At 38.9% G+C, this 13,547-nt stretch overlaps 1 protein-coding gene across 1 annotated transcript in view; it reads right to left on the minus strand.

Moving 5' to 3' along the window:
• EPB41L4A (erythrocyte membrane protein band 4.1 like 4A) overlaps positions 1–13,547 on the minus strand; it is a 297,132-nt gene that overhangs the window by 10,248 nt on the left and 273,337 nt on the right. The window contains 1 exon segment of the mRNA XM_010848354.1: positions 9,001–9,120. Coding sequence (XP_010846656.1) covers positions 9,001–9,120 — 120 coding nt within the window.

Genomic DNA, 13,547 nt, shown 5'->3' on the forward strand with positions numbered 1-13,547 from the left:
CAAAGCCAGCATTCAGGTGTTCAAGGTCCCCATAGCAGTGAGAGCTAGAAATCTATGATCACAGCAACTGTTGCCACAGAATGTTTTTTTTTTTTTTTCCCCTAGTGAGAAAATGATAAGATCAGTCCTTTCAAGAGAACTAACTTCTAACAAAGGCCCAAAGAAAAGACCTAAACTCCAACAATTAAAATGTCCACAGCAAACAAAGCCACCGATACGCTCTCCTGTGGAATTTTAAATTTATAATCTGTATCAGCATTTCTGGGCTCAATATCACTTTCAGCATATGAAATTATCATTGCTTTCACTTTTCTTGGTTAATAAGGGCATCACTGAGACATTCTGGTAGGTCTTTCTGAGTCCACAGAATACAATAAACTACTTTCTCACAACTGAACTGACTAAGTAGTTTTTTCCCTTTGTAGAGAAAGAAAAAAAATTCTGCAGACCTTTTAATCCACTCAAAAGGAGTCAAAACACAGAAGATAAGGGAAAGGGAACGAAGCCTTGGTCTCAGACATATAAAATATGGTATTGTTAAAGGTAGAGTTTGTTATCAAAAATAAAATTGTAGGCTTAAAAAACTTAAAATGCTTCTTTGGAAAAATCTCCTATATGGGATCTGCCTTTCCTACACGGCTGATCTTGTTCACTAGACGATACATTAGCCCAGTCAACTATACTGCCGGAGAGAAGGTACTAATATTGAAAAGTTCTGTTTATATACAGAAAGATGAAAGATGGTTCCATTGTAATTATACACCAGCATCTGATTTTCACAGGAAGTCACCCAACAATCCTCAGTATTACATAGCATCTAGGTTAGGAAGCGATTCTGCTGGGAACCACGCTTGTTTCAGGACGGTGCAGTGCTGAGGCTGTCTTAAGGGCAGGGTATGTTGACACCCCACTGCTGACACTGGGGTCAGATGTCATCCATGGGTGTTGGGGGCTGTCTTGACCACCATAGGATGATTAGTAGTGCCTATGGACAGGGAGGCCTGGCGCGCTGCGGTTCGTGGGGTCGCAAGAGTCAGACATGACTGAGCGACTGAACTGAACAGCCTTGACACCTAGATGCCAGTAACACCCTCCAGTGAGGCAACCAAAAACGTCTCCAGACTTCACCAAGTGTCCTCTGGGAGGAAAGACTATCCCAGGGTAAAAACCACTGGTCAATGGTATGATACGGTAGTACAACAGCCAAAGTCTGGTGAGGAAAGGAAGAGGCCAAATGATCATAAAGCTCCATTTTATGTGGGTACTGAATAGGGCTGGATAGAATGACACTGAAACAGGAACTAATTAAATCTTAAAAGAATGAAGGAAATGTCATAATTTGATAGCAGGAGGGAGGAGGGGAGGAGAATGACAAAATGAGGGGCAAGGAGGACACGTTCCCCAAGGCTGCCAACCCCAGGCCTACTGGTAGAAAATGGTAAATGTGAGCAAAATACAAAAAGCTGATAACAACAGATATTTCTGAGTGTTGGAATTGCACCTAATTTTATTTTCTTATTTACATTTTCCTAGAGTCTGATTTTTTTTTCTTTTAGCCAAGAGAATTTCTTACCTTAATTATCAGAAAAGAAAAAAAATAAGGTTATTTTCATGTTTTATACTTATGGATGATTCACATTGTTGTACAGCAGAAACCAACCCAAAAATTATAAAGCAATTATCCTCCAATTAAAAATTTTTTTAAATTACAATTGGGGGGAGGAATAAATTAAGAGCTTGAGATTAATATATACATACTGCTATATATAAAATAAACAAGGACTTATTGTACAGCACAGGGAACTATATTCAGTATCTTGTAAGAACCTATAAGGGAAAAGAATCTGAAAAAGCACACACGTGTTACTGAATCACTCTGCTGTTCACCCGAAACCAACACAACACTGCAAATCAGTGACACTTCAATTTTTAAAAAAGTTATTAATGCTGCAATTCCACAAGAAACGTCTTTCATTCACATCTCAGAAAAATTGGGAAAATGTTATCTGAAAAGAGGGCTTCCCCGGTGGCTCAGTGGTAAAGAATCCACTTGTAATGCAGGAGTCTCAGGCTCTATTCCTGAGTTGGGAAGATCCCCTAGAGGAGGATATGACAACCTATTCCAGTATTCTTGCCTGGAAATCATATGAATAGAGGAGCCTGGTGGGCTGCAGTCCGTCCATAGGGTCATAAAGAGTCAGACACAACTGAGCTACTGAGCACTTATCTTAAAAGAACATTAGTCCTTCCAGACATAAATATTGGTCCTAAAAGATTCAGAAATTTAGTCTACATGTTTAAATGCTATGGTACCATAACAGTCATGTATTTAACCAAACTAAATTCTGAAATGCCAGCAGTTTCAAAAAACATTAAGTCAGGGAAAAGTCCCAAAGCTAAAAGAAAAAAAAATGCTAATTTCCTCCAATTGCTAGACAACCTGCGATTTAATAAATGTAAACACAGGTTACATGCTAATGAGAACTGTATAATTTTTATGCTGACATCTGCATGCATTTCATCAATAATTTAGGATGATCTCATGATGTGCAACTCAACATTGATTTGTGGATTCTGAAAGCTGTGGGATTTTAACTGCCGTTTTTCTTAACTTAAAGGCCCTTAATTATGCAGGTGTTTTACTTGAATTCACCAAATAAATTTCTAAGAAAATAGAACCATGAGTTTCCACAGGTACAATGTATATAAAACACATACATGCAGTCCAATATTAGCCCAATATTTTTCAAAAAACATCCTTCATACACACCTTATACCAATAACTCAAATTAATATTACCTTTCAGAAAGATTTCTTTGATAAGACATCATAGAAATAATTTTTCTTTTTTCCATACAGTCTTTTTCTACATCCCCAAACACTATCTAGAAAATAGTATAACATATGCTGCTGCTGCTGCTGCTAAGTCGCTTCAGTCGTGTCCAACTCTGTGCGACCCCATAGGCGGCAGCCCACCAGGCTCCCCCGTCTCTGGGATTCTCCAGGCAGGAACACTGGAGTGGTTTGCCATTTCCTTCTCCAATGCATGAAAGTGAAAAGTGAAAGTGAAGTCACTCAGTCATGTCCGACTCTTAGCGACCCCATGGACTGTAGCCGACCAGGCTCCTCCATCCACGGGATTTTCTAGGCAAGAGTACTAGAGTGGGGAGCCATTGCCTTCTCCGTAACATATAATATGTGCTATATATTATAGTAGAGTGTTATTCACTCAGCTGTGTCCGACTCTCTGTGACCGCATTATAACCCACCAGGCTCCTCTGTCCATGGAATTCTCCAGGCAAGAATACTAGAGTTGCCATTCCCTTCTCCAGGGAGCCAGAGATTGAACCTGGCTCTCCCACATTGCAGGTAAATTCTCTACCATCTGAACCACCAAGGAAGCCCATATTATAGTACATAGTATACTATATTTTGTATACTATATTATGCTGAAAAAAATACATATGACAGTATTTGACTTATTTTTGGGATCACTGCCAATAGAAGGAAATTTAGAGTTGAAAATGTGTTACTAAAACAATCAATTTTATAAAACACCTTTATTTAAAACATTCAGAACACTTAACTCAGTAATTGCTTATCAAATTCCTGAGTGGTCAGAATAGGTATGATTATGCAATGTCTTAAATCTTCTCCTCCTTCCCTCTCCCCCTCTAAGAATTAAAGAAAGATTAGAAAGCCACAGAGCCCAGAAACCTAGTTGCTGAAGATCACTCAGGAGTCACTTCCAGGAACTTCATGCTAAATCTTTATCTAAGGCATCAGACTTCTGTTTTGTGTGTAACTGGGAACATCATTCCACTCTGACAACCTCATCTTTCACTGTTTTTCATAGAAGTAGTAAGACATTATTGCCACCAGAGGGAGCCTGAGCCTTCGTGCACATACAAGTTGAACCTGTAAGAACTTACTGTTTCAACTTCCATGTCTTTTCCAAATATCCCAGTAAATAAAAAAATTCAGCCATGTAGAAAAGAAGTTTCATTTAAGTTTCCCAATGATATGTAATATCAATGTCTTGGCAATGAAGCTGAAAAATAAACTAGATAGAACCATTCCCACATTCAAGTAAATTATATCCAATCATATTTCAGTTTATGTGTTTTAGGAAAGAGGATTTTGTATTTTCTACAACTGTGTATCTCTGGTATTTAATAATGAACATGATTTTCTAGTTTTTCACTGGAGATTTAAAAAAACAATGAGTGAATCATGTGTGAATGATGTATCATAACATTCTAAATCCTCAGTGGATACCTCTCTATGGGCAATTGGCACACATGACCATAGCAATTCAAGAATAGGGGAGTAACTGACAGATATGTGGCTTACTAAGTATCTTAAATGCTACATAGACTTACAAATATTGATACATCTAAAGAACAATTTTAATTACTTTCTTCAGATTGCTGCTCTACGTTTTCACTTAAAAGAAAGAAAAGCTGTGGTGGTTCCTAGAGATTCCTAAATTCTCAAATTCTAGTTCTAATGTGAGTGACCTCAACCTGCTCTCTTTTCTCAGCTCTTCCCCATTTCAAGGGGAAAAAAATCAAGTAACTTATTTATACGGATACACTGAGACCTGGAGAACTTACTAATTATAGTAATTGCAATTGTGAGTATTTATGCTGTCACTTGACATATATGATTTGACTTAATGTTCAGCAAAATCTCTTCAGGATGGTATCATCATACATGACACTAAGAAGTTCATGGAGATGAGGTAATAAGCTAACATTCAGAGGCCCAGAATGCAGACATAGGTCTGTTCTTAACAACAGCACCAATCAGATATTTTCTTAACTGTCAACAAACCTTGGGTTTTTGATGTCATGACTCAAATAGAAGGCAGAGTCCAGTTTGTCCTAAATAAAGTAATGAACAATCTTGCAGAATTTTAACACTTCTGTCTAACAGCCTACCTGACATTTCCGTTTGAGCGCCAACTTGGTTTTTCAAACCTAATGAAACAGAAACCTTAACACTTCCCACAGACACCAGACCATCTCTCTGCATCTCATGGATGAAGTATGTAAAAAGGCATGGCTACTCACTCAATCTGTCAACTCCAAAGTTCATCCACACTATCCTGCACACTATGAACCCATTAGCTTTCCTTCCAAAATGTGTATTCATCCACTTCACTTCCACCACCACCACAATCTTCTCTGAGTTAAAACCACCTCACACTTGGACCACTGAAAAGTTTTTTAAATTGCTCTTCCTGCTTCCTTTCCTTTCTCAATCTGCTTTTAACTCAGCAGCCAGAGCAACTTCTGAAAGAATTACTCTTCAAATTTATATTTTTTTGTTAACTGTACTTTGGCCATATCAGCTATAATCAAGTTCAATTAGAAAGTCATACCACAAACATTTGATAAGTCTTTTTATGGTTTGTTTTAAAAACTAAATTCCAGAAAGGTACATATCATACTATTTACATGATTCTATCACACAATTGCATTGTTCTGAGATAACCCTCTCTCTGGTCTGATATTTTTATCATGTAAGATTTAAAAGAAAGTTTAAACCCCAAATATTAATAATTATATGACCCATAAGTATCCTAAACACTCAATTTAAGTTATAGATGGTCAGACTATATTTTTTAAAAAAATTTTAAGACAAATTACTGCAATCTACAAGAGATCAAGAGATGGGCTTTAATCATAAAGATATACTTAGGCCTAAAATAAAAGTCACTTCAGTCATGTCCGACTCTTTGTGACCCTATGGACTATACAGCCCACCAGGCTTCTCTGTCTATGGGCTTCTCAGGCAAGAGTAAGGAGCGGTTGCTATTTCCTCCTCCAGGGGATCTTCCTGACCCAGGGACTGACCCTGCATCTGTTATGTCTCCTGCATTGGCCGGCGGGTTCTTTACCACTAGCGCCACCTGGAAAGCAGTAGCTCAGCTGGTAAAGAATCTGCCTGCAATGTGGGATACCTGGGTTTGATCCCTGGTCAGGAGGATCCCCTGGTTAGGGAATGGTTACTGACTCCAGTATTCTTGCCTGGAGAATTCCATGGACAGAGGTTACAGTCCATAGGGTCACAAAGAGTTGGACACAACTGAGTGACTTTCACTTTCCTACAACATGTAAAAAGTGAGCATGAACAAAGTATAACGGCTACATATAAGTACAGATATACATATACACACAAAAGTCTGTGGGTAAAATGGATACAGAGAAAGGAACAGTACCAGAATAAAAGACATGTCACAATGATAAAAAGTTTATCAGGTAGACCAAAAAAAACCACACTTTTTTCCCCCACAAATATGTGTGTACCCAATGCCAGAGCTTCACACTAATCTGAAACAAGAACTGACAGAACTAAAGGGTAAAACAGAAAAATCCACAATTATTGGAAATTTTAACATCTCTTTCCATGACTGATTGAAAAGTAGACAAAGAAATCAGCAAAGTCACAGAGCATCTAGACAACATTCTCAGTTAACTAGATTCACCTGACATTTGTAGACTATACCCAACAACTGAGAATGACTCTCTTCAAGTCCATCAGATCATTCATCGTTAAAGACTATACGCTAGCTCTTAAGATAGATCTCAATAAATTTGAAATGATTGAAATCTTACAGATCTTAACCAAAATACAAGTAAATTAGAAATTAATAGTAATTTGATATGTAGAAAATCTCCAAATACTTGGAAATTAAATAACACACTACTAAAAAAAAAACAAGGTCAAAGAAATCACAGATTTCAGTGTCACATTAAGAAGATTAAAAAAAGAGCAAATAAAAGACAAAATACATAGAAGAAAGTAATAAAGAGTAGAAATCAATGAGTGGTTAACAGACAAAGAAAATCAACAAAACCCAGAATTAGTTCTTTGAAAAACTAGAAAACATAATTAAGGAGAAAATTAAAAGAAGAAACAATTTATCCACATCAGGAATGAAAGAGGTAATATCACAACAGATGTTCAAAGGACACTAATAGAATTCTCATAAACAAATTTTTTATTAAAAGATAACAACTTAGATAAAAGGAACAAATTCTTTTAAAAACACATACTACTGAAACCTACACATAACAAGCGGACACAATCTTAACAGCCCAGTATCTGTTAAAGAATTTCAGTTTGTACTTTAAGACTTACCACAAAGAAAGTTCATGGAAGAGTTGGTTTCCTGGGTAAGTTATATCAATATTTATGGAAAGAACACTGTTAATTTTATACTCTCAGAAAATAGAGAAAACAAGGGAAAATTCCTAAACTATTTTAAATGACCAGCATATCCCTGTTTAAAAAAAAAAAAACTGACACAAATGCTACAAGAATTGTAAACCAGAATCTCTCATGAACATGTGGGAAAAAATCTTAACAAAATATTAGATAGAAAGTGGCAATATATGGAAAGGATAGTAGGTTTATTGGGCATTTAACCCAGGAATGCAAGGATGTATCACTCAAAGCTCAGTCAATGTAATTCCTCCACTGACAGAATAAAGAAAACCCATACCCGAGACACTATCTCTCCTTCCACGTGTAGGCAACACGAGACATCTAACTACCCAGGATCATAAAGGGATATAGGTAGTTAGTCCCAGCTCACTTTTCATTTTAAAAATGTATGCTTTGGGGCTTCCCTGGGATGGTTCAGCTGTAAAGAATCCATCTGCCCATGCGGGAGACATGAGTTCGATCCCTGGTCCAGGAAGGTCCCGCATGCGGTAGAGCAATCAGGCCTGTGCACCACAACTCCCGAGCCTGTGCTCCAGAGTGCAGGAGCCGCAAGCACGGAAGCCGACATGCCCTACAGGCCACACTCCACAAGAAGAGACACTACTGCAATGAGAAGCCAGCCGACTGCAACTGGAGTGTAGCCCCCACTCGCCGCAGCCAGAGAACAGCCTGCGCAGCGACAAAGACCCAGTAGCAATGAGAAGCCAGCCGACTGCAACTGGAGTGTAGCCCCCACTCGGCGCAGCCAGAGAACAGCCTGCGCAGCGACAAAGACCCAGTAGCAATGAGAAGCCAGCCGACTGCAACTGGAGTGTAGCCCCCACTCGGCGCAGCCAGAGAACAGCCTGCGCAGCGACAAAGACCCAGTACAGCCAAATAAACAATAAATTTTAAAAGTATGCATTTTTTAAAAAGGCATCATTGGGGGCCACTCTCACCTTTTAAAATGGGTCACATTCTCTCTATGGAATATGCCCACTCCCGGGGCCTCTCACCTTCTGGGGTGGCCCATACTCAAGTCTATGAAGTGCATATCCATAGACAGAATACATAAAGCTGCTTTCCCTCTTAGTTCTTGGAGCACAGTCCCCTTGTCTGCCCACTTATATCTCTCGTAAGTGCCCTATATTAATAAATCTACTTCTTGCTCATCAAAAAAAGAATGAGATGCTTTGGAACAAGAGGTGGGAGTGGGGAGTCTAAATCTGGATGATGCATATTTTTTTTTAAGTATAAACATTATCAGTTCAAAAAAAAATTGATCTGGGGGACTGGCAATCTCATCATCATGGGATAATTGAGCTCACACTTGGCACTGCCTAGCTGGGACATAATGAATCACTCACTGACAACTGCTCACAAATGGTAATTTGATGGGAAGTTAGTCATAGCTAGTTCAACCTGGACCAAGGCTTCAGACGAGAGAAGCAGCAGGTATTTCACCAACAGTCTGGCTCCAGAACAAAGGAGACTTCCTACTTACTCAGCTGAATATACACTTTTGTTTAAAAACAAAACAAAACATGATTTTGATAGCCTTGTGTTTAAGATATTTTGCTTTGGCTGTGCTCCAACTTCTACCCCTTCAGAGATAGTTGATGAGTGTCACAATAAAACAAAGTAAATATGACAGATATAGGATAATTGTGATAAACCTGAACCACTTTAGAAGACCTCAAAAGAGACAGTCCAATGCGCCCCAGAATCCACATGCTACCAAAACTTCTGAGCTTTTTAATTCAGGCATAAAGAGGGAGCACATACGAGCGAGATCTGTGTCTGGATCGTCTATTGTTCGGGTCCGCTTGGTTTTTCTCCTTTTGTCTCCTTAATACAGCTTCCCACTGTGGCGCCGAATCAACCATATCATTCTCCTGCCGTATTCTGAAAAGAAACAACGTTCACCTAAAGTTAACACCCATACATGTGTTACCTTTATCAGTTCATCCTAAATGTGCTGTCAAAAAGTATCAAAGTTATCAAAAAGGTCAAAGGTGTCAAAGGTATCAAAAAGTTATTAAGTAAGCTATTTATAAGTTATTAAGAAATGAAATGCAGATGACACCACCCTTATGGCAGAAAGTGAAGAGGAACTAAAGAGCCTCTTGATTAAAGTAAGAGAGGAGAGTGAAAAAGTTGGCTTAAAGCTCAACATTCAGAAAACTAAGATCATGGCATCCGGTCCCGTCACTTCATGGCAAATAGATGGGGAAACAGTGGAAGACTTTATTTTGGAGGGCTCCAAAATCACTGCAGATGATGATTGCAGCCAAGAAATTAAAAGACGCTTACTCCTTGGAAGGAAAGTTATGACCAACATGCTACTGCTGCTGCTAAGTCACTTCAGTCGTGTCCGACTCTGTGGGACCCCACAGACGGCAGCCCACCAGGCTCCCTCGTCCCTGGGATTCTCCAGGCAAGAACACTGGAGTGGGTTGCCATTTTCTTCTCCGATGCATGAAAGTGAAAAGTGAAAGTGAAGTCGCTCAGTCGTGTCTGACTCTTAGCGACCCCATGGAAGGCAGCCCACCAGGCTCCTCCATCCATGGGATTTTCCAGGCAAGAGTACTGGAATGGGGTGCCATTGCCTTCTCCATGACCAACCTAGACAGCATATTAAAAAGCAGAGACATTACTTTGTCAACAAAGGTCCATCTAGTCAAGGCTATGGTCTTTCCAGTGGTCACGTATGAAAGCTAGAAATTCAAACAGTTAAATATGGTGGCATAATGCCTCGGCAGTGGGGTAGGCACAGAACGTTCTGGTTACGCTGCTAGCGTGTTTAAGAGAGAATGAGGGCTGAGCACTCAGTGTGGCCAGGGTCCTGGCAGGGAGAACAAACCAAGAGAAAGTGAAGCTGGGGGGAGAAGGGGCTGGGGGTACAGGCACTTGTCATGTGAGGTCAGGGGACAATATTATCAATCCTGTCAGTTTTCAAAAGATAATCTACAAATCTGGATCTTTTTTTAATGAACTCTTTAATTTTTTAAGTAATGGCAATCAATTATGAGTGTGAAGATACTGAACGGACCTAGCAAAAACCATCATGGACCACACCCAGTCTGCAGATACATCAAGTCTTTCTAAAAACAAGGGTGAGGAGTTACAGGGGAAAGAGGGAAACAAGTATTAAATCAAAGCAAGTGCATACTTAATGTGTAAATAATGTCTAGAATGCACTGATGCTGTAAAGCCATGAGTATTTCTTGCAAAAATCAGACAACTGTTATCTGAATCTTTAACTCTGACTTTATGTAATTTCTTGAGGAAGCCACTCCAGGCTGTTTCTTTCACACTGCTGCTCCCAGGACATGGGAGAGCAGCATCACACAGTAATCATCCAGTACTCGGACTGCATGAGCATAACTGTCTCAAAAGAGAAATGAAAAGAATAGGCAAGTCTGGAGTCATTTCTTTCACTGAACAGATGTCTTTTGGTTGCCCTCTTACAGCACTGTGGGATGGTTATCTGGATTTGCTTATAATGCAGATCAGTAGACAGTGACAAATATTCATCTCACTTAAACAGAGACAAAGGAAAGCAAATTCAAGTTTAAAAAAAAACTAAAAGTAGCTTAAAAGGAAAAAGCTATTTAAATCTCTCTATATTAAAGAGGAATTGTGTTAAGTAAAAACTTATCTGTAACACACTTCAAGTCTTTGAACTGTATCTATTTCCTCACTAAAGCTTTCATTTCTATTATTTGAATATTATTAACAGGATACAATCATGGTATTTTTTACAAATTCAAGAACATAGTTCCCTCTCTCATGGTATATCCAAAGGAAATTAAAATTGAACATATGTGGTTATGAATTTGAACATTAGAAATAGCTAAAGAAAAATATGAGAAGATATATGAATTTTAGACATAGCTAAAGAAAAATAGGAGAAGATATACGATTCAAAGTCATATGATTATTAATAATTATTTGAAACACTGTTATTTTTTATATTTTGACTACATATACAAACACATACGTATATGGATTTTCATAGCCAAAACCTACACCTCCGAGCCACTCGCTGTATCACATGACAGCCAGGGACCAACCAGACCTGCTGGGGGAGCACTGTCCTGTACACCCCCAGGACTGAGGAGTCCAAAGTTAGGAAGAGGTGGTCAGTGGGAAGGTGTCAGGCTGGCAAGGAGATAGCTCCCTTCTCACAGGAACCCACACCTTGCGTTGCCCGGGGATAGATGTAGAACCAGGTCCGTGCGGCTCCCAAGCCTGGAGTCTTCTAGATGCAGCTTCCACGCTGAGCTAAATCACTGTATAGTTCACGGACAGGACTACATTTCACTAATTTTGTTTTTATCAGTTAAGTCAGAACCTTTAAATATTTTTGAGGGGTCAGGTGTGCCAGCAAGGGTGAAACCTGACTGAGGCAAACATACTTTTGCGAGAAGAACATTCCCTAGACATTTCAAAGGAAGCACAAGGAGTATATGCTCCTTCTTCTGCTGTGGACTTTAGCTAGCTACCTTCATGCTGAGGCTTTTCTCTGGTAACAGAAATGAAAACTCCTACTTCCAGTACCTTACTAGTAATAAGAACCATATCAGAAAGAATTTCAGACCGTGGCCTGTACCTTTAACTTCTATCTTCCTAATCAAATAGTTGAAAGTGAGGGCAATGAAACCCTGTCAGTTAATATCCTTGGGACCCACATGTTCCAGAGACAGATGCCCTCTACCGGTGATGCAGCTTCATAAATATTCTAACAAGGTGCATTAAAAATGTAAGGCTCATTGCAGAGTCACAACAGAAGCACATTTTCCTGAGTAATGGGTGGTGTGGCTGCCTTAGTCTGTAATGAAGTTTGAAATTACACCCTTACAAAAGGCCTCTGGTTAATGGTACCTCATTACAAGAGTGAAAGTGTCATTTCTTCCATCACTGACCTGCTCCGGAAAATACAGATGCTACTTGGACAGGGAAAATCTTACCCTTAGAGGCAAGAATACTGTAATACTCAGTCCTTAGGAGGCAGAGGTTAACTGTTTTCTTTATGCATAAGTAACTAAAGAAATCTTTACAACACATATCCTATAACGCTTCTATTTTGTGAGTCTCATTTCTCCTGAGACGTGGGACACACAGAGTATTGGGTTTTGCTTCTTTCCTGATAGATTTTAATTTTAATGCAGGAATTTAAATTATGAAGAATAAAAATACTGTAAGCATTATATTGATACAGGGCCTTTTGAAAAGTCAAAATGTTTTCTATTTTGACTTTTTACAGTCATGAAAGTGTTAAGGGGAGAAAGAGTCCGTTGCATTTTTTACTGGGAATATATTCATTTTCAAATGTTATATTTAAAGTTGAACCTCAAAAATGCTAAACATTTCTTTCCTGTATCCACTAAGGCAATAACTCTACATATCATATTTTGTCTATTTCCTCGGTACAACTAAGAAGACTTAACAGCTAGACTAAGAAGCCTAACCATAAGAAGGCTTTTTTTTTTTAAATTCTCCATCATTTTATGTTTTTTTGGCTACGCCACATAGCATGCGGGATCTTAGTTCCACAACAGGGATGGAACCCACAGCTCCTGCAGTGGGAGTGCAGAGTCTCAACCACTGGAGCACCAAGGAAGTCTCGGCTTTTGTGTTTCAGTTAATGTATAAGGAAGAGAGTTGCTCTAGATCAGAGCATTTTCCAGTAATATTTCAGAATAAGAGGGTTCTGATATACTTCCTTCATATCTCACCAAACTTCAACACCCTACTTTTCCAGGCTATCCATGCAATTTAGATTTTAACTGCATTTGACACTTAATTAAAGTTTGTAAAAGATTGTGAAGATGAAATGCCATATAATCATTTGATAACAATAATGAAGATAATGACTATTCTTAGTCTCTTCTTTCCATCTTCCCCGTTATAGTTCTGCTGCTTCTGCAAAATTCTTCACGTTACCACATGAAGTCTTATACAAATCCTTGTGGATTTTACTTGGTCCTCCAGATTTACCAGGGCAGTTTCCTTCCTAACAGGACATTCCTTTAGACCAGTTCTTAATTCATTTCTCCTTCACTGAGATAAAAGGCCATGTTTAATACAAACCTGAGCAATCTTACAGAGCAAATGTAGAATGACGCTTTGGATGATAAGGAGCAATCCCTGTTGCTCCTGAGTTCAGCCTAGTTCCAGCTCTGTTGTTATCTGACTCAGAGATCTCTGGGCAAAACGTTTAACCTTCTTTGGTAAGTCTGTTTCTTCATCTACTGAATTACTGTGAAGATCCTTTCCAGATTTAAAACTCCATGTTTTTCTCTTTGTGCTTCATTTGTTCATTGTTC

This window comes from Bison bison, unplaced genomic scaffold, assembly GCF_000754665.1.
Source record: "Bison bison bison isolate TAMUID 2011002044 unplaced genomic scaffold, Bison_UMD1.0 scf7180017864264, whole genome shotgun sequence".
NCBI lineage: Eukaryota > Metazoa > Chordata > Mammalia > Artiodactyla > Bovidae > Bison > Bison bison.